This window comes from Myotis yumanensis, unplaced genomic scaffold (genome assembly GCF_028538775.1).
Source record: "Myotis yumanensis isolate MYYU_CA2020_CCGP unplaced genomic scaffold, mMyoYum1.0.hap1 SCAF_2, whole genome shotgun sequence".
NCBI lineage: Eukaryota > Metazoa > Chordata > Mammalia > Chiroptera > Vespertilionidae > Myotis > Myotis yumanensis.
This window is the reverse complement of record NW_027223753.1, coordinates 33793928-33821908: the sequence shown is the minus strand read 5'-3', so window position 1 is coordinate 33821908 and position 27981 is coordinate 33793928. Positions and strand designations below refer to the sequence as shown.

The following is a 27981-nucleotide window of genomic DNA, read 5'->3' as shown; positions in this document are numbered from 1 at the left end:
CTGGGCAGCGGGGTGGGGAGCAGGCCAAGTGGAGGGTAAGACCCGACAAGAGGCCCAGAGAAAGCCAGGGCCGCCTGGGGTCAGGGGGAAAGGCCTCCACACCGGGCTCCCAGGCAGCCTGTGCTCTGGACCAGCAGGGGAGGTGGAGGCCGTGTTGGGCCAGCTCAGCCGTGGGGCCGAGGGCAGCCACCTTCTCTCTGAGCCTTTTCACTGGGTGGTGTGAAGGTGTGATGCTCACCAGGAACTCTATGAGGACCCAGGCAGCAGACAGCTTAGGGCCCCTGTTTCACATCAGGACAGCGGGGCTCAGAGAGGTAAAGAAACGGACACAAGGCCACACAGCCACTGATGGGCAGGTCTGTGGATTTTTCCCACTGCAGCCTGCCCACCCCCGTCAGAGGTCACAGGGCCAGACCGGGGGTTTCAGTGGCAGGGACAGCCTTGTGCATACTACCTCCCCCATCCAGGCTGCGGTGGTGCCAGCACAGGGCCTGGCTGCGCACAGCCCCATCACCTGCTGACAGGGTGCGGGTCCCTCTCCTCCACCTCTCTCTCCCCATTAGCCTGACGATCTCTGGACACCCTTTACGTTTTTAATTGAAGCGATGGTTTGGCAACTCCCTGGCCATCCCTCTGCTCCTGCCCTTCTCTGTCCACTCTCCTCCGTCCTCCCTCCCTCCTCTTTGTGCCTTTGGTGCCTGTCTCTCACCTTCTTACATGGTCTGCTTCCTGCCTCTGCTCCATCTGCCTGTGTGGTGGTCCCTGTCTCCCTGGGGATCTCCTGCTCTGTTTGTCCATCACCTGACCTTCTCCCATGACCTACATTTCATTTCCTCTCTGTTGCCCCCCCGCCACCGCCCCCCCCCCCCCCCCCGGGTGAATTTCAATCACTTCCTCCCAGTCCTCCAGTATTGTGTAATGCTGGCATGAGATCCATGCCTAGTATGAACACACACACACACCTGAAGGCAGGTAAGGGACTGTCCTCCCTCCTGTGGAGGGTTTTCATGGCCGCAGGGCAAAGTCACTCAGGGTGGCCTTGGAGCAGAGCCTGAGCACCCTCGGGAAGCGGGACTCCAGGCACCTGGGCGGGAGGTGGCGGGGGGAGCACTGGTTTGAAGGGCAGCAACCTTCCCACACCTTCGAGGGCAGGACTTCACACCCCTTCGTGCCAGCACTGTTTATGCACCTGACACACTCATCTTACTTCTTCCTCAAACACCGTGCCCCCTGAGAGGCAGGGATCTCATCCCCACTGTACAGACGTGGACATGGAGGCTCAGAGAAGAAATTGACTTGCCTGAGGCCAGACACTTCCCAGGGGCCCCAACAGGGAAAGCAATGCTGCTCTAAACCAGTCATTTCCACATCTGTGTGACCACAAGAAACCTCCAGGCACTCGTTTAAAAAGTACTTATAGGTCCTCAGGCCCTTTGCTAGAGATTCTCATTTAGAGGGGGCCCAGGAACCTGTCATTTTAACACAAACACCAGGTGATTTTTACTGGCGCCAATTTGGAAATCATTGGGTTGATAAACAGTGCCCTGGCCCTCATCCCCCAAGCAGGTGTGGCGGCCGCTCCTGGAGAAACCCTGCCCCAGCTGGCTTTCCCGCTCTCTGTGCAAAGTCAGTTTCCTTACTGTCTCCTGCATCGACATTTTAGAGCCTTGGACCCCAGAAGGGCCTTGCCAAGGCTCCAAGTTAAGTGGCTGTGCCTGCTCGGGTGGGGGAGGAGGATGTCTCCCCTCTGCCTCCCCGCAAGGCAGCCCCCCCCCTTCAGCTGGTGCCCCTGAAATTCGCTCCTGTGTTTCTAACTTCCTGGGGCTGAGCTGCTACCCTCGGGACAGGGAGGGTGAGTGACTGCGCTGAGGGTTGTTTTGTTGTGTGTTCTTTTGTGCAAGGTCAGCTTCTAGCAATTATGTTTTTTCTAATCTCCTGGGATTGCTCTCATCTGTGGGCCTACACCACACGCAACACAATACATCCCAGAGAAGACAAGCAAACGGACCGACGAGCACAGGAACAGAACACTCTCTCCTGAGCAGGACTCAGTGTGCAATGTAGCAGACACCGTCTTACGGATCCCCTCGCAGCCCCCGGAGTGGTGCCGCACGTTAATTAGAAATCCAGGGCCCCGGAACAAGGGAAATGACTCTGTGCTTCAATTTAATTTGTTCTCATTTTTTGACAGGGTCAGAGTTCACCTTCCCAGTTTGAATCTGAAAGCAAATTATAGCTGTGTCATTTTTATATTGATGGGTCCAGGCTAGAGATCTTGGGCAAACATTTTCTTCTGGGAATTGGTGTGGCTAATATTTTCTCTCAATCCTTTTAGCAAACACTGACTGCAACCCTGTGACATGTCCAAGGACTGTGTGAGTTGCTGGGAGGGAACAGCAAGGAGGAGGTGACAGGAGAGGGGTGGCACACAGGAGGACAGCTGTGCGCCTGGGACACACAGGGTCCTCTGGCCGGAGAGATGGGGACAGGTGGGGGCAGTTTAGCAAAGGGGAGATTAATGAGCTGGGCTTGGGAGATGCAAGAGCAACCTCAGCAGCTGCTTTTCTGAGTGCCCAACTGTGACAGCACGTGCCGAGCACTGCAGGCCCAGTGCCCCTTTAGCGCCCACACCCCCCTCTGTAGTAAGAGCAGAACTCAGCGCTCATGGATCAAACTCTGACTCATCCACTGGCCAACCCTGTGCCCTGGAGCGAGTGATTGAACTCCGCTGGTTCTTAGTCTCTTGCGCTGTGAAATGCGGGTAACAGGAAATTACCCCATAGGGTGGTTGTGAGTGCAGAGGTGGGTGGGAGGGAAGGGGAAGGAGATGAGTAAGGTCGGGTCCCACAGCTGTGGCCACCCAGGGAGGTCACCCCTCAAAAGCCGCCCTCTCCCTGAAACCCAGAAAGGGCTCAAAAACTGTTAGGATCTCTGCCACGCAGTGTGGTGTCGGAGCTGGGATTTGAACCCAGGCCCGTCTGACTCAAAGCCCCTCAACCTGCTGCCAAGATGACTGAAAATAACCAGAAGGGCCAGCACCTGAGCGCAGGTCTTCTATTCATTAACACCCTTTCCGCTATCTACACGAGTGTGTCCTGGTGCTCCAAGCCCACCTCTGACCCTGATTCCACCATCCTGGCTGCGCCGGGGCTGCCCTGGCCCTGGGCCCTGGGCCCTGGCTCCTGTCCTCGGTGCTTCCCTCGGTCACACGGCTGTCACTCAGAGTTCTCACTCCCTGCTTCCTTGTCTGTCTCCCCACTGAGTTCCTGAGAGCGGGGATGTGAGAGCAAACTTAGAACAAAAGTTGGGGATATTAGAATATTTCTCAAATACAAAGCTTCCCTTTGACAGTGGCAAGTAGGAAATGTATGTTAATAAACCATGGTGCTGGCAGTTTTAAAATATTAATGATTTCTAGAATTGAAAATGCAAATAGCTGTCTGGAACTCTTCCACTTGGCATTAAAGAGAAGGGCTTCGAAAGGACACCTGGGAAGCTCAGGCTGGGAGAACAGGGCCTTGTGAGAAGACATGGAGACAAATAGACATTTGCCACCTTGTTATTGCCACATTAGCACCGTTAAACTGTGAGCTTCCATTCTTCCCGGAAGTTAAGCCAATCACAGGGTGCCACTTGAAGGCATAGCTTTAAAGCAGTGGTTCTCAACCTTCTGGCCCTTTAAATACAGTTCCTCATGTTGTAACTCAACCATAAAATTATTTTCGTTGCTACTTCATAACTGTAATGTTGCTACTGTTATGAATCGTAATGTAAATATCTGATATGCAGGATGGTCGTAGGCGACCCCTGTGAAAGGGTCGTTCGACCACCAGAGGGGTCTCGATCCACAGATTGAGAACCGCTGCGTTAAAGTGAGCATGTGCAGCTTGTCCATTGACTTCAACATGCACATATGAAGCTACTACTGTGTGCCAGTGAGGAGAGGGTGCAGAGCCTGCTATGTTGGACCTCACTTTACTTTGAGAACCAGAAAGGTGGGGTGGGGGATGTAGTAGAAGAGAGAGAAGAAATCCTGGCCAGCCCTGGGTCAGCTCAGTCCACAGCTGGGCTGTGACCAGGGTTCTGAACTTGACGGAATGAGGAGGCTGGTCTGGAGGGAGCTCCCGGGGCAAACAGCGCCTATCCTGTGCAGCCTTGCGCTCCTTGTCTAGAATGTCTCACATGTCCAGCACCAGCACCCGCCTTTATTTAACTCTCCAGATCACTGGAATGTGCTCTTCTTAGCCCCCAGACCGGCCAAATTCATTTGCTTTTTTATTTTTCCTGTTACCTGGTTACAAGACAGTAAGCTGGTGGAGAGCAGCACTGTGTCTGCATCATCTCCCATCTCAGGTGCCCAGCACTCACAGGCGGAGGCACAGGGCCCGTGGCGTGAGTAAACTGTGGAGTTCTGTTAGGTGTTTCCTTCCCACGTCCCGAGTGGGTCAGGGTTCAGGAACTGGAAGCAGAGCCGCACACAAATGAATATGAAAAGACAAGAGATAATTTGGAAATATTGGGGGACCAGGCGAGTAAGTCCAACTCAAGGGGAAGGACTTCCTCCAGTGCTTAGGCCTCACCAAGCTTTTATTGATCTGGGATGCACCCATAGCATAGCCCTTAGGCAGGTGACCCCTGGCAACAGACAGACTAGCCCATCAGTAAGGATTTACATAATAATAAATGGGAGAGTAGTTTCAGCTACCACTGTCTGGACAAACAGAGGTGGCGCCTAACTCGGACCTTTGCTAGGGCTTCAAAGGCACCCAGCCTTGGGGGGGGGGGGGGGGGGGGGCGTTCCTCTGTCTATGCTTATCAGATAGTGAAGGCAATAAACAGTTTCCCACATTCTTCTCTGAGGCCCTGAGCGAGAGACGGGGGCTGTGGAGTGCACGTGGTCCTGAGTGGGTGCTGGCCCTTCTCACCTGCTGCACTGGGACCAGGGGAGAGCAGGGGAGCTGGATGGCATCCAGAAGGTGGCTGGCTGCGTGCAAAGGCCAGGCAGTGGGGAGGGCTCTGAAGGATGAATGGGTAAGGGCAGGCCTCATCGCTGCAGCCACCCAGTGTGACCTTACCCATCACCCCCACCAGGAGGTCACCTCCACTGTGGCATCGGCTGCTGAGAGAGCCCAGCATCTGGGTGCTGTCGGGCTACCCTCCTGACAGACAGGCTAGGCCGTCACTGCCCCGTGGGAGATCCTGAGGCACACCGGCCCCTTGCCACCTGCCACCTGCTGATGGGTTCACGTGTCGGGCAGTCAGGAACCATGTTCTGGGAGGGCCCCGTCTCTTTATGGTGCTTTTGCGAGTTTCCATCCTGGGTCAGTTTGTGCTCATAGACCAGCTCTCATAGGTGAGCCTCTCCCCGTCCTCCCAGGAGTCAGGAGATACCTCCCCGTCACCCCGTGCCCCCAAAAGTTCTCCTGAGACTGGACAGGCCCTTTATTGGGGAAACCATGTGTCTGGATCTGGGTCATTCTCAGCCCTTTCCTGTTTCCTCTGGCTCCTTGCTGGGATCTGAGTGTGAGGTTATGCGCACAGGAAGCCCTGGATAAATGGGACGTAGGGGAGGAAGCCTGGGATTTGGAGTCAGATGACCTGGTTGGGTCCTGGCATAGCTGCTCACCACCTATGGGGGCTGAGGGTGGAGTCGGAGTGCCTGCCCTGTGGGAGGCTGCCAGGCAGAGGGGGGTTAGCTCTGTAGCATGCCTCTGGTGCCCACAGAGCAGATGCTTAGCCACAGAGCTTCTCTGGCTCTCTCTTCCCTGCCTCCCTGAGCCTGGCTCTGTATCTGACATGCTGGTATTTGGGCTCCTCTCTTCCATGATTGCAAATATTTTAATCCTCCTCCTTTTACCCTTTGAGAAATGCCTTTTCTCCTCATCATGCGTGGCTTCCGTTTCCATTATACATCCATCCTGTTTGCCCTAGGCTTCGTGAGTGTCCTGGAAACATGGCATCTCTATTATCTTAGGACCTCTTGTCCTGTTCCCCAGAAGGGACTGTGTGAGAGATTATCTGCTTGATGTGTGCGTGTTCTCTTGTCCACTCCCCACCCCCACGACCTCTCCTTGTTGTTCATGACCAGTGTGGTCTGATCAGAGCCAACCCAAGCCAGCTCCGGGGTCACAGTATTTTAGACCTGGAGGGGCTGAGAGACCACCCAGCCCTGCTCCATCTTTCTACAGACAGTGTAGTGAGAAGACCTAGACCCAGAGAGCATGCTCACGCTGGACCAGAGCTTCTCAATTGTGGCTGCCTGTTAAAAGAAAAATTTGCATGAGCCCCTCCCCCAGAACCTTGGTGGGTGCTGGGAGGGAGTGGGTTTGAGCATAGAGAGCTCTAAAAAATTCTCAGGTGGTTCTATGAAACTGGGGCTGAGAACCAGAGAGTAAAATGTTTCTTGCCAATGCACTACCCTTACATATCTGAAAAAAAGTATTAAATAACTATCCACAGGAGACTGTTTCTGAGGGATGATAGGACAATCACAGGGGAGGGCCCCAGGATGAGCATCATCCTCTGCAGGCAGGGAGCACCTGAATGGGTGTTATTAACCAGCACTTACTTTACTTAACAGACACGTCTATATATATAAAAGCCTAAGCGACCTTTACAACCGGACAACCAGATGACTGGATAACTGGACAACCGGCCGGCCGGTAGCTATGACATGCACTGACCACCGGGGGGCAGACACTCAACGCAGGAGCGGCCCCCTGGTGGTTAGTGCACTTCCACAGCCAACCTCCCACGGCCGACTAACCTCCCGCAGTCCCTCCTCATGGCCAGGCTGGCCCCGATGGGGACTGGGTGAGATGGCCCTTATTGGCCCCAATCGCTGGCCAGGCCGAGGGACCCCACCCATGCATGAATTCATGCAACGGGCCTCTAGTATTTATATAAGATTTACTAGGTACCAGACAGTTCTAAGTGTTTTACAAATACCAATGTATTTACTCTTCAGAGCATGACTATGAGAATGTCCATTATGATCTCCATTTTATAGATGAAAAGACTGGGGCACAGAGAGAGGTGAAGTAATTTGCCCAAGGTCACACCCAGTGAGTGGCGGAGTCACTGCTCTGGTGCATGGGTCCTAGCTTGTAACCATTACGCTGTCAGCTCTCCAGGTCTCACTCCACACCCGTGCACCAGACAGCATGTTCAGGCCCAGGGCCTTCCTGGATGAAAGGGGGCCACCAGAGGTGGGACTGGAGCCTCTGAAACCAGTAACCCCAGAAGCTACCGAGAACCTGTGACTCACAAGCCTTTCCTCACTTGGTCTCTGATGAAACCATAGCTCAGCAACTCCCCTCCCTCATAGCTTCAAACCCAGGTCTGCCTGACTCACTCATAGTGCCCCAGGGATAGTCCAGGGTGGAATGTGGACAGAGTCCGGCTTTATCCTATAAGGCTTATCTTAGGAGCATAGTACAGCACTCTATAAAAACACCCTCGGGAACTAAGTTCTTGTAAATTTAATTTTTAAAACTTATTTTATTCAAGAAAGATTCCATTCCATCCAAGTTACAAATCCATGAAAACAGTAGAGCAATATAATTTTCAAACTCAGGTTACAAGGGTTTATGTCTTTCTTTAGCTGGCTGCAGAAATGTCCGTTGTGGAAATAGATGCAAACAGTGAGGCCTTCGCTCATGCCCCACAGCCCAGCAGCTCACTTTCTCTCACACAGTCCGTGGGCCTTCAGTCAATGCCCACCCAGAGGCTTTGCTGCTCCGGTGGACGGCCTGGCTAATGCAATATTGACAGCCTGCCTGTTTGGACACTAAAGCTTCTCTTACCGAGAACTTGGCGAATCCAATTTCGAGTAGCATGCCTAGAGTGCGAGCCGTGATCTCCGTTCCATTCTGCTGAGCGCCTGCCGTGGGCCCAGCAGTGATGCTGTGGTCTCGAATTTAGTGCACAGGATGGAGAAGTTACCCAAGCATGTTTCTGATCTAACAGTTGAAACTCCAATTCACTGGGACGCCTTGGTCAAGTCTCTTTCTCTCTTGGTGCCTTGGCTATAAAGTAGAAGAGAGTCATTAGACCAGCTCTGATGTCTCTGTTCTGTGGCCTCCTGTGCCACATCAGGCAGCACCTGACTTCTCTGATCCTCGGGGTGGTGGAGCCGTCCTCACTGGCGCAAACAGGACTTACTACAGGAGCGCTGGGTTAAGTGAAGTTGGTTGATTGTTCATCCATTGACAAGGGTGTATGCTTTTTTTTTTTATAGGAAACCATTTGGCAGACTTAATTAAATGAGTGGTCAGAGCAGGTTTTGTTTTTTTCTTAAATATATTTTATTGATTTCTTACAGAGAGGAAGGGAGAGGGATAGAGAGTTAGAAACATCGATGAGAGAGAAGCATCGATCAGCTGCCTCCTGCACACCCCCTACCGGGGATGTTGCCCGCAACCAAGGTACATGCCCTTGACCGGAATCGAACCCGGGACTATCTTCTTGACACAGTCCTTTTGTTTTGGCCACACTGATGCAGCTGCTCTGACATGACTGCTTTGGTTTGGGGACATGTTGACACAGCTGAGAAAACAAACCATTACACCTTCAGCTTTGTAAAAAACAATACCAAATAATGTGCCACGGACACATTTCTCCACCTCCCCTCAGCCCAGAGCTCCCTCCATCCCTGATCTCCACTTCTGGCAAGGGGCTCAGGGAGGGGAGAGAGGGAGAGGGCGGGCTCCAGGGCAGGGCTGGTGATGAGGGAGGCAGGGGCAGTGAGGGATTGGTGGGAGTGAAGATCAGACAGGCACCGGTATCAGGGGGTCTGTTTCAGCCAGTACGTAGTAATTTTCAAAAGCAATTTTACATTTAGATGCAGACATTTCAAAACTCATTCATCAAAACAGCCATGTCAAAATGCCCTTCTTTGTCTCAAACAAAGGAAATAAGTGCCAAAGAGAGAAGAACACGACAGAGCTTCTGCCCCCAAAAAGCTCAGAGTCACCAGAGGGGAAAGGCGGAGAATGAAAGAAAAACAAATTACTGTCCTGCCACTGTAATAGCGGAAGGGGCTGGGAGGGAACCAGCAGAGAGCGCCTGGCTCTGCTGGAGGTGGAGAGGTTCCCAGGAGAAGGGGATGACTAAGCCCAAGGAATATTTGTTGAACGACTGAGAATAGCAAATGTTAATTGAGGGCTCACCATGTGACAACCACTGTTATTGGTGCTTCATTTTAACTTATTCATTCCTCACAAAAGCCCAATAATATGAATATTATTATTCCCATTTTATGGATGAGGAGACTGAGGCACCCAGAGTTCCAGGGACTTTCCCAGACCACACAGACAGTAAGTGGCAGAGCCTGCTCACACCCCTGCACTCTGTAGCCTCTCTGTGAGGGAATAGACAGAAGGATCACAGGCTTTAATATTCATCAGACTGGGGCCCACTCTGTTCTCACAGCTTATATGAGCTTGGACAATCAGCTGAGCCCCCACCTCTTCTTTAGCCTTATTCCTGTGCCCCAAACTTCCCCAGCACACATCACTCAGTACCTCTAGCTGTGTTTATTGACTCTATAAATATGCCATTGGCACATGTCTGCCGGGTGCAAGGTTAGACCTGGGTCCCTGTGGTCATGGAGCTATGATTCTGCTGGGAAGAGACCTCAGGGTGAGGATCCAGCCCCACAGGCAGGACCCAAATGGGTCCTCCAGACGGAGGGCAGAGGAACTAGAACAAGCCAGGTGTGAGGCAAGGTGAGCAGGTGAGAGTGGTATGAGGGGGTGTGAGGATGGGCAGAGAACAGGCAGGCCAGGTCAGGAGCTTGGACTTGCATGGGAAACCATTGCAGGATAGGACACAGAAGAGTGACCACTTCCGGAGGAGGAATTAAGGAGGGGCAGGGCGGTGTCATAGGTCAGACCACACAGGATGGGGGGAGCTTCGGCAGTGGCAGCAGTAATATCTCCCTATTGAGCGCCAAAGTGCCTCCTAAACTGTGAGGTCCTGGGTACATGGGGCTTTCCTTGCTGTAATTACTCCTGTTTCCCTCTTCACTGACCCTTCCTTGCTGGGTCTCTGCCCTCCCGTAGTCTGGTGAGGTGTGTGGTGGTTTGTTTTCTCAGACCCCAGAAAAAAACCAGCGGCCCTGCGTCCTCTGAAGATTGTGTTGAGAGAGAAAAAATTGCTCTTTAATAGAAATACTTTTCCTTCATTAAATGAAATCTCCAAAGCCCAGTAGCGTTTTCGGTGCTTATATAAAGATGCCAGTGGGGATTTGAGATTGAAAGTAGTATTTTCATACCAGTCGATGAGATCTCAATAGGGAAGAAAGCACTCTCCAAATCTAAATTCCTCCAGCTTCGGTGGCCAAGCCTGTGCTCAGGGTGGGGTCGCCTCCCTCCCAGCCCCACCAGGACTCTTCTCCAGCGCACTGGGGCGCTCATACCTACTGGTTCCCTGTTTGGGGAAGTTGTATTGGTAGTGTCTTTCCAAGACTACAAACCATTTAAGGTGAATTTCTGTTTGCACCTCAACTCTGATAACTTTGTATACAAACTCAAGACTTTGTAGGAATTTGAGTCAGAAGCGGATGACACATGCTTGTTCCCGCACACCTGTACGCACAGACTTACCTTATCTCGTGTAGCTGGGAATAGACCTCATTCTTTAGAGGTGTCAGAAGAAAGACAGGGTTCAAAGTCCAGCTAGCAAGGGCTGGGCCTTGCACTTGCCCTCAGGTCTGCTATCTGCACTATGGGGAAAACAGCACAGTTCTCACCCAGCCCAGTGACCTGGATCATAACGTAGGAAAAGTGCTCAGCGCATGGTCACTGCTCAAAACCTCTTCCTCTTCAGCACTTCTCACCTGAATGGTAAATTAGAACCCACTAGAACCATCAATTTTATAGCAATTATTCTGGTTATCGATTGCTAAGTAATAACCTCCTCCACTCCCCACCCTCCTCAAATTTAGTGTTTACAATGTCGATTGTTGTGGCTTTTGCGGAGAAACTACAGTCTACCAGCTCCTCCCTGCTCCATACTGTCCGGGCCTTTGCCTGGGCAGACGCTGACAGCTCATTCCCAGCTGTGGAGCTGCACAGGGAAGGCCCTCTGGAGCCACAGAGCCAGTTAAGGAACAGATCTCTCATGAGCACCACCATGCCAGCTTCTGTGAGGGGAGGAAAGGCGGTAAAGTAGGATCTTTAACCGTTTGAGTCCCAAGCAGCGCAATCGCGCTGCTGAGATTTTATGTCAAGAAAACATACGATTCGTTTGAGTCCCAGGGGGTATTGAAAAAACACTGTCGAAGAATCCCAAACAGCGCAACCGCGCTTTCTCTAAATGAGTACGAAAAGACCCACACAGCGTGATAGCGCTTGTTTTATTTTATGTTGAGAAATACCAAGCAGCGCGATTGTGCTGCTTGGGACTCAAACGGTTAAAACAAAACAGAAAAGCAACCAAAAATCTAAAAGGCACTAACTTTTGAGTTGATGAGACAACCGCCCTTCCCACTCCCTCATTGGTTGTTTTTTGTTTGTTTGTTTGTTTTTGGGTTTTTTTGGCCCCTGGGTGACACCAGGCTTTGGAGTCTGTGAATCTGGCCCTCACTCCCCTTCACCTGGGCTTCCTCACCCAGGAGACAGGGGCTGTCTCCTCTCACAGGGCTGATGGAGGCTGAGCCTGGCAGCTAGCAGATGCTCAGTAAATAGCATCTATTAAAAGAAGGTTTAATTCTCTGTCTGCCTCCCAGCATCCCAGGGCCTGCCCATCAGCCCGCATTGCTGGGAAGGCAGGAGAGGGCTCTCTCTTGACTAGCAGGCGGGCTGAACTCTCCCCTTTTACCATGGAAAATCCATTACGGGGAAGTCATTTGTCAAAGCCAACTGCTCAGCTGCTTTAATTTACATATTTATCAAGTTTGATTAGAATGTATTGTCTTCGACTTTCATCCCAGCTTTCACCTCTTCTTGCCCCCTCTTCCTGGGGAAACTGTTGGTGTCGTCCTTGCTGCAGAAGGGCATGGCCTACTTCAGTTTGCATTTGCTAGTAAGCCTGAAACGGAACCTGGCGAGGTATTTCTGGAGGCTGCAAGAGAATTCGAAAGGCACAGCGCATGTTAGGGAAAGCCTGGCCTGATTCAACCAGAGAGCAATAGGTACCCTACCACTATTCCATCAGTATTTATTGAGCACCTTCTGTATGTGAGGCACCGGGAATACAAATTGGAAAAAAAGATAGGCAAAGTCATGGCTGCAGTGTCTTTTAGCGTCCAGTGACCTCAGTTTCTGCAATTGTAAGAACAGGCGGTTGGACCAAGTGATCTGTAAGTTACTGTTTTTGAGTGCATACTATTTTGAACATACCGGTTTTATGAATTGGCTTGATGCATTGGCTCATTTAATTCTTACAAGATCCCTATGAGGTTGGTATCATTATTCTCTCATCATGCAGATGAGGAAATGAACAATCTCAGAGCTCAAGGTCATGTGTGCCAGGACTTGGATTCAACCCTCCTTCTATCTGACTCTAGAATTCAAGTTTATAAACCCAAAGCCAGGCTGGATCTTTCTCCTCCACTAATCTTTAAGCTCCTGGATGGCAGTGTCTGATTCCTCCCCATGTCCCCAGGGACCAGCCTGAAGTATGGTATATGAAAATACCCACTGTGTGTGTGTGTGTGTGTGTGTGTGTGTGTGTGTGTGTAATGGGGGGTTGGGCGGGGGGGGCTCTGCTCCTGTGCCTGTCAAGGTGAGAGTGTTGGCAGCTGGCCCTGGCCCTCTGTATCACAAGCCCGTTGCTTCTTGGCTTCCATTCACTTCCTTGGCAAGCACCCACTGGGCACTCCCCCAGCATCAGGGACATTGCCCGAGGCAGCCCATGTGGTGGGAGGAGGCTGTTGGATGTTGGAACTCTGTGCCCTGCTCTCCAGACCTGGCTGAACCCTCTAGTTGTGTGGTCCGAGGCAAGTCACTGTCCTTTCTGGGTCTCCTTCATCTCCACAGGCTTTGCAGTTCAGACAGCCTCTGTGGGCCTCCTGTAAGCTGGAGGCGTCCTTACACTTTCCCAAGTCAAATGAGTGGTTTTAATATGCGGTGGACATGTGAGGGGTCCCAGAGAGTTGCCTTGTCCACAATCCCTGTTCTCCTCTCCAGCTCATCCAGGGCAGAACACCCGATCCCTACCTTGGAGCACTTAGGAGATTTGAGATTGTGGGAGAGCTAGTGTAGGTGAGCATGGCAGGGCTGGGAGCGGGGAACTGAAAATAAACTTTGCTAACGCAACTGTTTTCTCAAGAAGACCAGATGCTGGGCATCAAGCGGAACATCGTGGCTTTGGGTCCTGACTGAGCGAGGCAGCAAATGATTTACGACCGGACCAGAGGCCAAGATGAGCTCTGTGGGTTCAGAAGAGGGTGAAGCCACTGTGGTCTGACACTGCAAAGGCTTTTTGGAGGACTTGGTGCAAAGATATAAAAATCTAAGAAATTAAAGTTTGCTTGGGAAGATGATAATAAGCCAATCAGAATAAAGGAGGATATTCCCTTAGGGGACTGGTTCTCAGCCAGGGGCTATTTTGTCTCCGAGAAGACATGGGACATTTAGTGAAGTCTGAAGCTGTTTATAATCATCATAACTGGGTGTCGGGGTGCCCCTGGCATTTAGTGGATAGAGGCTAGAGATATTGTTGTACATGCACCCCACACACAGTTATCCAGCTCCAGGTGTCAATAGTCCTAAGAAACCCTATTTCTGTGGCTTATTCAATAAATGGGGCAGGGACTTAAACGTCTGTCCCTTATCTTGTGAGCTGGGGATTATTATTCTCATTTTACAGGAAACAGAGGCTTGGAACGTATAAGTAATTTGGCCAAGACCTCCCAGACAATAATCTGGGGCCTGGATGTGAGTCCTGATACAGCTGCCAGGAAGCCAACAGGCTTTCAATTTGATCCCGTCAGGGGACAGAAGAAACACAGGGACCAGTGTCCCCCTCAGCACCCTCACCCAGCTCCCCCTGCTGTGGGACTCGCCCTCAGTCAGCTCAGCTGAGCCAGCCCTGGACGTCTGCTTTCAGCTCTCATCTCTACTCAAACACACTCACTGGTCTCCACTGCCCCCAAAAGCTCTATTGATGCCTCCTAACCCTACACTTTCTCCTAAGATCATATACAAGAAATTCTGTACCTTAAGCATGTTCTCCCTATAATTCAAAGCCCCTAGATCCCTCTTTATTGTCTGATCAATCACAGGGATACCCTTAGGTTGCCTTCAACATGACTAATTTTGTAGGGAAAAGCACAGAATTATTGTGCTGATGAAATCAGATGCAGGCCAACATGAACACCAGGGTGGTCAAGGACAAGTCCTGGGTGAGTGTTAGTTTCCTTGCTGCCTTCTCAGAAGAGGTACATCTGAGCAGAGCCCGGGAGGCTGAGTAGGGTAAGCCAGACAGACAAGCTGGAGAGAAAAACATCAACCCAAGTGTGGAGGTGTGGGAGAACGTGGCCCGCGATGGAGTTGCCAAGAGTTAGCTGAGGCTGGGCCTGTGGAAGGGCATGGCCACCAGAGACTAGAGATGCTGGGGGCAGGAGGCTGGGCTTGCCTGGAGGATAGCAGAGAGCTGCTGAGGGTTGTAAGCAGAGGGAGAGGTATGCTACCATCTGCATTTTAGAAATTCCACTTTGGGGGCCAGGTGAAAGACGGACAGACAAGAATGGTGTTGACATAGGGAGATCAGGGACAAGGCTATGCTACTCCTGAGTGGGCCTTCAGACAGGTACCAGCTAGCCATGCTGTTACTGCCATCAAGATTTCTTTTTCTCCAGCTTCGTGTGGTGTGGACCTTTTTGGGCCCTGGAGTATTGGAGAAGAGACTGCAATTGATCTGGTTTAGAAACCGATATGAGGGAATTTTCTCAGAAAATGAAAAAGGCTTAGAGGTAAAAATAAAAACTGCACATAATACCTCACTCCCCATGATAAGTTATTGTCAGGAGAGGTAGGGAAACCAAACTGATAATGTGAACTTTGGGGAGATTTTTGTCCTTAGAGAGTCCAGCTAGTGCTCTTTGAGGCCTCTTGGCTTCTTCTAGCACCTTCACCACCCACAGATCCATGGATAATTTGAAGCTCTTCATCTTCGTCTTCATCTTCATCTTCATCTTCATCTTCATCTTCATCTCAATCTTCATCTCAATCTTCATCTTGGCACCGAGAGGTTATGGCTCTGGTCCTCACTGAATTTGGCATCTATAGACAAGTCAATTAATTAACTATTACTCTAGAATTCAGCATCTAAACAATAAACTTTTATCATCTCTCAGATTCTTTGGAGTCAGGAATGCGGGAGCAGCTGACCAGGGTGGTCCTGACCCTGGGTTGTCCATGAGGTTGCAGTTGGTTATCAACAGGGCTGCAGTCATCGTGACTGGAGGCCCCCTTCTAAGCTCACTCCTTGGTTTGGACTGGCTTCATCCTCTTGGCTGTTGTCTGGATTCTTGAGTTTCTCCCCACATGGGCCTTTTCACAGGCCACCTGAGTGTCCTTATGTGATGGCAGCTGGATGCCCCAGAGTGAGTGATTCCCGAGAGAGACGGTGCACGCACAATGGAAGCCCAATCTCCACAGGAAGGTGCCACCACTTCCAGAGCATCCTCTTGGTTAGATTAAGTCTCTGAGTCCAGCCCACAGCGAGAGGAGGGCCGGGGAGAGGAGTGCATCTCCACCTCTGGAAGGGAGCAGATGAGCACAGAATTTGTGGGTGTATTTTTAAAATCCCCCTAAGGACCTTATTTCATCTTTGAGAGATGATATGACACTGTGCTTAAGAGCATAAATTTCAGGCCCATAAAGACTTAGGTATAATCCTGTCTCCCACATTTGCTACTTATGTAGGTTTAGACAAGCCATTTAACTTTTTGGATCTCAATTTCCTAATCTATGAGATAGGGGTAAAAATAGTAGATGTTTCACTGCATGTCCATGAAAATGAAATAAGATCATATATGTAAAGTGCTTGGCACAGAATCAGTACTGAATAAACATTATGTAATTGCTGTTGTAACTGGATGATACCTTCCTTCGCAAGAAGCAGGAGAGCACAGAGGTTAGTTAAGAGCACCGGTTGTGGAGTCGGACTGCCTGGGTGGGACTCGGGCTGGGCCAGCCATTAGCTGGGGGAGCTTGGACCAGTCCCTGAAATGAAGATAATGATAGCTAGTGCCTGACCACTGAAAAGGTGTTCAATAAATATTTTATGAATAGGGACATAGTGGATGATGATAGAGGGATATGATGACAAAGGAGTGTGTGTGTGTGTGTGCGCGCTGAGATGCTACATAAGCACATTTGACTCAAACACCTTCTGTTAACTAAGGAGGGACGGCTGTCCTGGTCCCCCTTGAGTGTGCCCTTGTACCCTGAACGACACCCGCCACGCGGGTCCAGGTTTACCATCCCTTACAAGTTGTCTTTGTTCTCATTGTTCAGCTTCTTTTCCACCATGGCTTTGTTCTAGCATGCTTCCTCCACCCTCCCTGCTGCCTCCTCCAAGAATATGTTTATTTGGCTTTGCACAAGTCTGGGAACTCGGTGACAGGAATGGGGGGGTCCCAAGTCACACCGCCTCAGAGCTGCTACATTACCTTAAATTGATTTTGCAAATGAAAGCTAAAAACTAAGCCAAGGCGAGCCATCCATTTTGTCTAAAGATGATTATAATGCTCTTTTACGGCCTCCTAAATGACAAAGCAGTTTGTAACCTGCCTGCATCAACATTTGCTTATATTAGCACCCGAGATGCTTGATTTTTATTAGCCCCACGTTATCATTTTATGAAGACGCAGGGGCTCGGTAAAATTAGTGTGCAAATAGAATGCCCATTTTGCATTTTCCTGTGGTCAGCAGAAATGCCGAATGCAATTGAGTTGATAGTGGGTCAGGAGAGACATTCATAAAGGTAGCCTTCACCGAGGGCCCCGGTAATGCTATTTATCATTTCTGAACTGCTGAGATAGATGGCATCAGTGTTAGACAGTGTTTTTTTAAAGGGCTCGGTGGCATTTTTTTTTTTATTAAGGGAAAAGCAATATAAATACTAAGAGAATAGTTAAACTTCCCCCAGGAATAAGGGACGAAAACAAACACTTTTGTATGTTATAGATGGAAATGCAGAGGATGTAGAGTCTTGCATTGTTATTGGATCCAGAGGAGACACATAAGGTGGTGAAAGGGGCACTGAGCTGGGAGCTGAGGCTTAACTACCTCTGCCGGCTTCATGACCTTCCATCTGTGAGCCTCAGGTCCCTCACCTGTAAAATGGGGTCAGTACTCTCCACCTCACAGAGACATGATGCAGAGGAAATAAGATAATGTGTGTCTAAATTTCTTTATAAACCGTCATCTATATGAGTATTTTTTTATTTATTAATTTAACAGCTGGTTTCTGAACACCTGCTCCATGCAAGGTCCTGGGAAAGACATTAAAAATGCACAATACAAGTTGCAGTTTCTCCCTTGTGGAGCTTCTATTCAGTCTAGGAAAAGGTCACATGTCTGACCATGAACTTCTTTTGAAAAGGTGGGTCTTCTCTTTCTTCCTTTGCTCCTAAAGGTGCCTAACTCAGTGCTGAGTACACAGTGAGTTCTCAGAAACGTCTTCGGTCTCCATTATCTATCTTGCTGCCTTTCCTATTGTTAGGGAGTCAATTGACCTCACCCCAACAGACCAAGCAAGTCCCAAGCCTTTAGAACCAGGCTTCATAGAGTTACTAGTTTTTATTTTAGTATCTGACATTGATGTATCAAAAGGGGGATCATGAACTGCATTCAAAATAACCTGTCTCTAGCATTTCAGAAGCTGAAATCCTATTCCTTGTTTCTAACTGCCCTCAATGGAATCCGGTAATCCAACTTCTCTCTATTTTCATTTCTGAATTCACTTCAGGTTGTTGTTCTGTTCTGGGGCAATCAGTCCTTCCTCTGCCCATGGCTAAGTACCCTCCTGCTGCCCCTTCTTTCTGGAACTGTCACTCTTGGCTACTGCTTTTGCTCAATTATATCTTTGCACAGTAGCTAAATTTTTTTATACAAGTGAGACTTCTGTAGAGGCAGCAAGAGCTTGGGCCAAGATTCAGAGCCACATTTTTCTACTTATTTGCATGGCTAGTAATTTTTTATTGGATGTTGGATTTTGTGAATTATACATGGTTGAATGTCTGGATTCTGTTATCTTCCCTTAAAGAGAGTTGGGATTTATATGCCAGTCAGTTACATTTCTTTTTCAGCTTGGTCCTTTTGAGATTTGTTTTTAAACTTTGTTAGTCTAGAGCAGCCGTTCTCAACCTGTGGGTCGTGACCCCTTTGGGGGTCGAACGACCCTTTCACAGGGGTCGACTAAGACCATCGGAAAACACATATGTAATTACATATTGTTTTTGTGATTAATAACTATGCTTTAATTGTGTTCAATTTGTAACAATGAAATTGGGGGTCATCACAACATGAGGAACTGTATTAAAGGGTCGCGGCATTAGGAAGGTTGAGAACCACTAGTCTAGTATTTGTCCTTCTGGGTTCTCTACTGATTACCTGAACAATCAATGAGGGAATTCAAATGAGTCCTGGTTCTCTGTGCAGTTCACTGCTCCCTGGTCATCGTTTCATTCTCCCTCACATATTATCTCTCTGACCTTGAACAAGTTATATAGCTTCTCTGAGACTCAGTCTCCACCTCTATGAAAAGGACTATTAATGAGAATGTTTCTGTAAGGATTATAAACAATTTGTATATTGTGCCTGACATAAAAGGAGCTAATTGAAAGGCAGTTGCCACTTTTACTAATTTAAGTACTACCCTCTTTACTTAATCAGTTACTGAATATTTACTAGGCAGTATGTTAGCTTGTATAATTATTACAACAACCCTATGGAGTAGATATTATTATCCGCATTGATAGATTAGCAAATTAAAACTCAGAATGGATATACAACTTGCCTAGTCAGTGGATCTGGGATTTAGTCACTCATATGACCTCTTTACATGACTTTAATATTAATATAATCAGTTGCATCAAGGAATGGGATATAGTCTTTTAATATTGAGTAGCCAGGGACATAATTAAATTAGTCAGCAATGGCTGGGACTTAATGGCTCTAACCCAAGCATGTCAAACTCAAAGGCTAACACTGGCCAAATAAATGAGGCATGCGGCCCACTGACGGCGAGTTTGACATGCTTGGATGATTTAAGAGAAATGTAAAGCATCCAGCCCATTTCCTGCTTTCTCCTTCTCCTAGTCTCAGCTTTCCTTGCCTTCCTTAGCAGCCTTCTTTTATTTTATCTTCCAGACAATCTTCGGGAAGGGGCAGAGCAGAAGGTGGTATTCATCACGGGTAGAGTCCACCCAGGGGAAACACCCTCTTCCTTTGTGTGCCAAGGTGAGTAGCAGGACCCCATGGGTATCCTGTGCTTGACACCCCCGCCCCCCACTGGGGCACTGTGATGGTATCTGGGACAGTGTGGTAACACACAGAATCATTATCTTGGATGGGAATTCGCTTCACTTCTAAAGAGATTACACTTGATCTTTCCTAGGTTTTATTTTCAATAAATATTTACCACATGTATGTATGAATGACTGGATGAATGAGTGGATGGATGCATAAATGAACAGGGGGACCGAATGAAGTTCTCTAATATGTGCTGTGTTGACAATGAGCCGTACAGAGACACCTACACTCTCTAGCTGTGTTTTATTTGTTTCCAGTGGTTTATAAGAATAACACATCTGGTCCAGGCCAAAGTGCATGTTGATGGAAGGGCAGGCAGTGAACTAGGGAATTAAGGACTAAAATTTTCTATTCATTCATTCACTCAAGTATTCACTGAACATACAACTTTTGATATACCTATCATGAGTAAGGAAGCATGCTTGGTGTCAGACAACCAGAGATAAATAAGATACAATGTCTCTTCTCAAATATATCTCTTTATAATTGCATTTTATTTGTTATCAAATATTTCATCTATATAAAATACATTTAATTAGTCAGCTATATAAGTATGTTCAACAAGTAACATATAAATAATAATTTAGTGAATGCCCAGCATAAGTAGCAGAAGATTATCAATTCCTTTTAAGTCCTTTGTCCTCCTTCCTGCCCTCCCCCTTACACAAACAACCATCAGCTTGAATTTTGTATTTGTCTTTTTTTTTTTAACAGTTTTACTAAGCGTGCAAGCATTCCTAAACAGTGTGGTGTTAGTCTTGCATGGTTTTGAGCTTTATAAAAACGGTACGGTCCTGTGTGTGCCAATACTGGTTTTCACCCAGGATCCATTTTGGTGAAGAGAGCTGTTCACTGTTTCAGCATGCAGTCTACTCCACTCTGTCTGCACCTCAACTGACCTGTCTGTGCTCCTGAAGGAAGAGTTAGGTTGTTTGCAGTGTTTTCTCTTGCAAACAATGCTGATACAAATGTGCTTACACAAGTGCCTTGTGCACAAGTACGAATTCCTTCCTAGGGGGTTTAATTATGGATGTAACTGTTGGGCCATAGACATGTGCATATTCACTTTTCCAGGTATTCGCTGCCTCAGGCAATGCATCGGAGCTCCTGGTGTCCCGCATACCTGCTAACACTGTTGCACTTTTACCTATCTAATGGGTGTGCTATATATAAACTACATGATACTATATATGTGCCTAGGATTGTAACATGTAAAATAAAATACACATTTTATTTTAATTATCTAGTTTTATTAATTTGACTTAATTTATTTCCACTATATGAGTTTTTCAGTGTCAGAGGAACTAATATGGGAAAATTGAAGTTAAGAGAAGTTAAGTAATTTATCTCATTTTAGTCTCAAAGTGATCATGAGGTCAAAGGGATAGGAAAAACCACCAAGGTCACATAACTTGAGGGAGATGGCCTACTGCCGGGGAAGTACCTGGTGATTTGCCATAAGATAGGCTTGGGGTCAAATATCAGCTCTGCCGCTTCCTCGCAGTGTGACACAGCTTCCTGGACTGTGAAATAGGTCCAGGAAACCAATCCCTGTCTGAAGGCTGTGATGGAGCTGGCCTGGGGTGGATGCACACAAACACCCCATCCTATACAGTGGCATCCGGCAGGCACGCAGCAGGTGCCCCTCCTTCCTCATGGGGAGCTGAGGGGGTGAAGCAGCTAATCTGCTTTGTACACTGTGAGGCATTATGCAGATAAATATGGGGTCTATTTTCCCCATTCGCATTTTTGCAGCACTGTGATTGGACATAACTGCCTGCCTCGATGTTTCAGGCAAGGAGACAGTTTCAGGGAGAGAAGGTGATCCCCCCAGAGCCAAGCAGCTCAGACGAGGCACAGCTGGGCTGTCTCACCTCCTCGCTCCAGTCACCTTAGCTTACTCCTTGGCATTCTCACTTCCAGCACTGTCCTTGCCATAACCTCTCCCAGGTCCCTCTTGGTTTTGTGGCAGCCATCTGTCAGTTACTAAACTTGGCAGCAGACCTGTTCCCCCGGCTAATCGGATGCAACTATTGAGTCCTTTGTAAAAAGGCAGCAGCCACACCATCAATACTTTCTTCTCGGGAAGCTTAGACTCCCATGCCCACCTCTTCTGTGGGCAGTGGACAGAGGGCAGCGCCGCCTCCCATTTTATAGGCGAGGCCTGAGGCACAAAGTTGGGTAGAGCTCGGGTGCTCTCTCTGTTGGCCCTGCTTTTCCAAAAAGGAACCTGGATGGTGCTGAGTTGATAGATCCAATGCTGTCCTGTAGGTTTTCAATCAAAGTTTACTCCTTGGCAGGCAGAGCCTTTTAATGCCTCCCCTCTACCTTCTCAAGATAAACTGCAAACTCCTTGCATGACATCCACCCTTCATGATCTGGCTCTTGCCAGGTTCTCTGGCCTCAGCCTTATTATATCCCAGCCCCACACAACTTAATCCCTGAATGGACAATCCTCTCTCCACTGCTGGGCCTTTGCACCTGTTACTCCTCTGCCTGCTGCTCCTTGCCACTTGGTAAACACTTCCCATAGCCCGAGGTTTATGTCAGATGCCATTTGTGGGACCCTGGCGCACACTCTGTAGCCCCTTACTTTATGGCTGCTTTAGAGGTTACCTGATAGTCATCTTTATTGCCCTGATTTGTTATATATTAGAGTTATATTGTTTCTGCCCCTTTAAACCATGAGCTACCAGAGGCCTAGGGTTGGGTCTTCAGATGTCATTTTCTACATCTGTAAATTGGGTATTATTTTGCTCATCTCCTGAGGCTGCGGTGAGGGACACATGATGAGTTGACTCTGGGATGCTAAATCTGAGTTCAGAAAGAGGAGCCTCAAAGTCACATAGCCAGAAGGGGGCCGAAGGGCACAGAAGGGGCCACAGGGGACCCAAAGAGGGAGAAGGGTGCAGAAGGGAGCCTAAGGGGTCTTTGAACCTGGGTCTCCCAAGCCTGTGCATGCCCCACTCAGCAATGGGAAATGCTAGAAGGCCAAGCTCCTGCCAGGAAAACACAGCTCTCTGGACGTACCACAGCAATGGATGAGCATGTTACAGAAGAGGGTGCAGAGGCTCAGAGAAGCAAAGTGGCTTGCCCAAGGCCACACACTAACTCATGGCAGGTGTGGCTTAGGCCCCTCTCCCCAATCCTGCCTTTGTCTTTCTCATCTCTGACTGTCCCTCAGGACACACAGTTCCTCCTTCCTGGAGGCAGCTTAAGTCAGGCATCCTTTCCCCATTGCCAAAGAGACTGAGGCACAGTCTTCCCCAAGGGTTTCTCAATCCCCACAATGGCTCAGCTGGGCTTTTTTCCCCAGACCCAGCCCTCCCACAAGTCCCCTCCCCTGCCCACCTGGTTGTGGGGAGGGCAGAGGGACCCAAGGCCTGGAAGGATGATGTCTGGTACCTTCGTTCTGTTCACTTCTTCCCCATTAACTGGCTCAGTGACCTTGAGTGGGGAACAGACATGTGGGCCTGGTCGCCCCATCTGGCTGGGACCAAGGTTCTCACCGCAAAGCTGCTGACACACCTGCTGCTGGGAGCAGAGCGGAGCCTTGTCCTCGCAGAGCTCCGGAGGCGGTGGTGGGAAGGGAGTTAGAGGTGCTTGGTGGTGGGATGGCTGTTTCTCAGCCACCCCTCTGCCGCCTCAGACCCTCTCCTGATCTCTGTGAGGACACACTCTCCTTGTTCATCAGCCACAAGGTGCTCGGTGTCGCCCTGGAGTAGAGCGTGTGCGGCATGGTCTCAGGAGCTATGTGGCCTGGGATTGGATCCCAGCTCTTCCCCTTAGTACAGTGTGACCTTGGGGATATCCCCTAACCTCTCTGTGCCTCCATTCCTTTACCTTAAAGGGAAATGATAGTAGGAATCCTGCCTCCTATGTTGCTGTGACAGTGTAATGAGTTAATGTTCACACAACACTTAGGACAGTGCCTGGTGTTCAGTGGGCCCACCAAGCAAAACTGGGGCCCAGGGGCTCTGATTGCTGGTTTGTGGCTTTTCCAATTCAGTATCTTGTCCCCAAATCCCATAGTCATTAAACTTCACAGATCAGGACTCCTAGATCTAAACTCCGTTCCATTTTTCACTTTCCTCCATGTCTTTCAACCTTTGATCTAAGTGAATTTCTTAAAGCACATTACAATTTTAAGCTGCTGTGTCAGGCAGTTGGAACATAGGAGCTCTAAGAGGGAGGTCATGGCTAACTGAGCACTTACAAGTGCAGGTATGGGTCCACTAGCCCTCATCATGAACCAAAGCCCAGTGTGTGACTTCCATCCCCCACTTCCTCGCCACCCTCCTGAGAGCTGTTACCGAACCGTCCTCTTTACGTGGGGGAAGACCACACTCCACGTCAGCTGGTTGGCGAGGACTAGACCTCAGCTCTTCCTCCTGGTGCAGTGACTGCTCTTTTGTTAAAGCCCCTCCGTGATTCAGACCCTTCATAATTGAATTAATTAGACCTACACGGTGGGATGACACTGCAGGCAAGGCACATCCCCCTGGAGGGCAGCATGGGCAGTGGGCACAGCAGGGGCCTGCACTTGGGCAGGCCTGAGTCTGAGTCCTGCCACTTCCACCTCCCAGCCGGGGACCTTCAGCAAGTCCTCAACCCTCCTAGAGCCTCTGGTTCTTCACCTGCAAAAGAGGGGCAGCTGAGTAGTCCTCACGGAGCTACTGGGAGGGCAAACGAGACCATGGATGTCAGGCTCAGGGCAACATCGGGCACGTGGAGGTGCCACTATGCCGACTCTCTCTTCCTCTCACTCTTCTCAGTAATCCTACCAGGTCATTGGGCAGCTCTCAGCCCTGCTCTTCAGAAAAGCCAAAGGTTTCACTACATGTCACCTGATAGAGGGGGGACCAGACCCAAGTCTCCTGTCCCACAGCCCAGACCCTGCTGCTATGTGCCAAGGTGCCCACCAGGCCCTAGACTGGTGTAGAGCTGACCTTCCCTCTGGGAGGCCATGCCTCAGGTTGTCTTGTGGGGTTAAGAGGATGAGGAAGCAGACCCACAGACACTCACATACACACACTCACACTCACAGCCTTCCTGCCTCCAGCTTTCCTGCCATCCTGCTTTCTCCCGCCTCTCTGATTCAATCCGCTGGAAGGAAAGGACCCAGAAAATTTTTGAGGGGACAGACTGATCTTATGGGGCTGATAGTGTCTCCCAGCAGGAGGGAGATTATTCTCCTCACTTGGCAGAGGAGGGTTCTTCTGCTCCCGAAGAGAGGAAGGAAATAGATGGAATCCAAGACTGTCAGTGCGGGTGCACTCTGGGGAGTTTGAGTTCTTTCTCCTTATTGTAAAGACAAGAGTGGGCCCACCAAGCAAAACTGGGGCCCAGGGGCTCTGATTGCTGGTTTGTGGCTTTTCCAATTCAGTACCTTGTCCCCAAATCCCATAGTCATTAAACTTCACAAATCAGGACTCCTAGATCTAAACTCCATTCTATTTTTCACTTTCCTCCATGTCTTTCAACCTTTGATCTAAGTGACTTTCTTAAAGCACATTACAATTTTAAGCTGCTGTGTCAGGCAGTTGGAACATAGGAGCTCTAACCCAGTCACAGAACAGCCTTTCAGATTAGTATTATTATGCATATGTCAATATAAGTTAACTGGTCAGAGAAAGCTGGTAACTTCTCTAGCTTACAACCAGTCATAATTTGAATACAGGTCCCAAGTCCATGTTCTTTCCACTACCTCCGCCCATGCAATGCGTTTCCTCTCCACTCTTTACTTTCTCCAACATTTCTCCTCATATTCCTCTCCACTTCCCACCTTTCCCACCAAAACAATGTGGAAGGTCCCCTCCCAGTTTCCCGACCAATGGGAAAGATGCCCTTGAACTGTATCTGACCTCAAGCCAGGAGATGGGTCTGAAACCTCTCCTCTCCATCCCCACCCTCACACTGGGAGCCAGAGCTCAGGGTGGCTGCGGTTTTTGGTCTGGCTTTGTTTTCTCTCATCATCTTATTAGCTGCCTAATTGGCAGCCCAATTAATCTGTTCATCTGTGAAGGAGAATGGATCACAATGAGCTACTCTGTTTCCAGAAGCCATTCTCTGAGGCAGCGTGGCCAGACCCTGAGCGCAGGCTGGCTCCTTGATGAAGGGCCGCCCCGGGAGCCAGGGTCAATTAGTGGACAGATTAAGCAATTATGAGCCCCTAACAAGGGTGCCTGGCATCATTACCCTGCCTGTTTACTGGCAAACTACAGCTTTAGCATGAAGACCAACAAATAAATTAAGGCATCTGGTCTACTGCTGCATCGGCCGAGGAGTAAATGATGTCCAACTGGCTTGTGGCTGCCCATCGATTCTCGGCCTTGGCCTGATGAAAAGCCTGAGCCATCCCTCACTGGTCCCAGCAGCTCTGGAATGTGCTCTGGAGCGGAGCATCACTCCAGGAGCTAAGTGCCTGCTGCTGGGCATGGGGACTGTTCTCAGTCACCCTGCCGCCTCCTCCTGTCCGTCTGTCAAACCTACTCTGTTCCAAGGCCCAGCTCAAAGCTTCTTCTCCCTGGTGCAGGATAGGAGTTGCTCTTCTGCATTTTGGAAGGGTTGTGTACTCTCTACTACTTTCCAGCATCACAGTCATTTCATGGGATGCCAGGGTGCCATCTTGCCCATTGTTTTTGGTCTTAGATGAAGAAGCATTGAGAAGAGGAAGGCGAGGGCAAGGGCTCAGTGTTGTTTTTTCACCTCCTCTCCTGTGGATGCATGCAGGCCATGACCAGAGGACATCAAGGAGGGAGTGGCAGGGTCACTTTAGGAAGATCCCCTGGCTACAGTGTTGGAAGGCACCTGTCAGAGGCATTGGCTGTCATCCAGGCTAGATGTGGTGGTGGCATAGAGCAGAAGAGAGGCAGAGGATGGGATGAGGGCAGCTTTGCTAGATTCAAAGAAGAGACTTGGGGATGGCCTGACTGGGGAAGGAGAGTCATGGAGAATTCAACTTTTCTAAGTTTAGTGACCTGGAGGCAAGGTGGTGTTGGTGCTAGTGAGAAGCAAAGAGGGAATCTGGAACAGAGGACCCTCAAGGTGGGGAAAGGGACATTTGGGGGACACTGAAGGAACCTCTCTCCTCATGTGACTTTAGCCAGATTTCTTCTCCCTCCTGCTTCCTGGTGTGCCCATCCTCAGCATGAGGATCCAGATCCCCAAGTCCCCTGACCCCATAGTCATCAATTTGATGTCAGTATTTAGCGGACTTTATCTCTGTCTATCAAAACCCTGAGGGCTTTCCAAGGCACAGCTCAAATGCTATCTGTTCTTGGAAGCAATCCCTGTGCTCTCCACAGGAAATGGTCTCTTCATCCTGTCCTTGGGCTTCAATTGATCTATATTTATAAAATTCCCCAGGCAGCACCTAACCCATAGTCCTATGTCCACAGTGGCTAACAACATAGACCCCAGTCACCTACTGAGCTCTCACTATTTTCCAAGCTGAGGACAATGTGCTCCCTCCTTAAAAACTCTTTGAGGTTAACACAGATGCTTCTCTTTCCCTAGGGATCATTGACTTTCTCATAAGCCAGCACCCAATTGCTCGTGTCCTGCGGGAACACCTGGTCTTCAAGATTGCACCAATGCTCAACCCTGATGGAGTCTACCTGGGCAATTACAGGTGAGTGACGGGACAGGATGCTCGGAAGCTGGTAGTTGTAGGGTAGTGGTATGGAAGCAATAAGAAAAAGGGGATGTATTTTTGAGGAAGGATTTTCAGACTTCCCATGAGTTCATTAGAGGAAGCTTCACCCTGGCTCTTGAGAATGTGGCTGATGAGCCTTGGCTCTTTCATGCTCAGCCACCTGAGATATCACTTGTGGGGGTTTTCTGAGCAGCTTGCTGGACCAGGAATCAAGTGCCTACTATCAGTTTTGGCACCTACTTCCAATGTAACCTTAGGGAATTCACTTTCACTCTGATGCTCAGTTTCTCTTGTGTAATGGAGACAATAATTACTTACCTGGCAAGGTATCTGCGAGCATCAGAAGAAATGGTGGTGATAACTATACTTTGCAGAATATCATATGGTGGTTATAATGATTGCTGTTTCATTTCTGTGTTTCTTCTTGGAGGTCATTAATGATGGAATGGCACCCCAGATCATCTGAATATCATTTCTGTGTTTGGGGCTTACCAGCTAGCCCCACACTCACTCATGCACTCCCATCTTGAGTTCTCTTTCTCTGGTGCACCATAATTTATAGCCTAAATTCCACTGCTCAGGGGTTATCTGCTGAAAGGACATTGGATCCTCTCAGATAGTGTTCTTGCTCTTATTTCACACTTGAGGCCACTGATTCGCCCAAAGTCACACCCAGTAAATCACTGACTGTCTAACTTCTCTGCCCCTATTATACAGCACTGTTGTTTATGAGTTCAACAACAACTCTCAAGAAAACATTCAAAGGGCTGGGCTTTCTTAAAAGGCTCTCAATGACTTGGTGTCCATCTGTCTGTCTACTGTGCTACCTCACCT

At 49.2% G+C, this 27981-nt stretch overlaps 1 protein-coding gene across 1 annotated transcript in view; it reads left to right on the top strand.

Annotated features, from left to right (window-relative positions):
* The window catches only part of AGBL4 (AGBL carboxypeptidase 4), a 987573-nt gene that overhangs the window by 868196 nt on the left and 91396 nt on the right, over window positions 1-27981 (top strand). The window contains exons 7-8 of the mRNA XM_070405080.1: window positions 19329-19418; window positions 27009-27123. Coding sequence (XP_070261181.1) covers window positions 19329-19418; window positions 27009-27123 — 205 coding nt within the window. The remainder of the gene's footprint in view (window positions 1-19328; window positions 19419-27008; window positions 27124-27981) is intronic.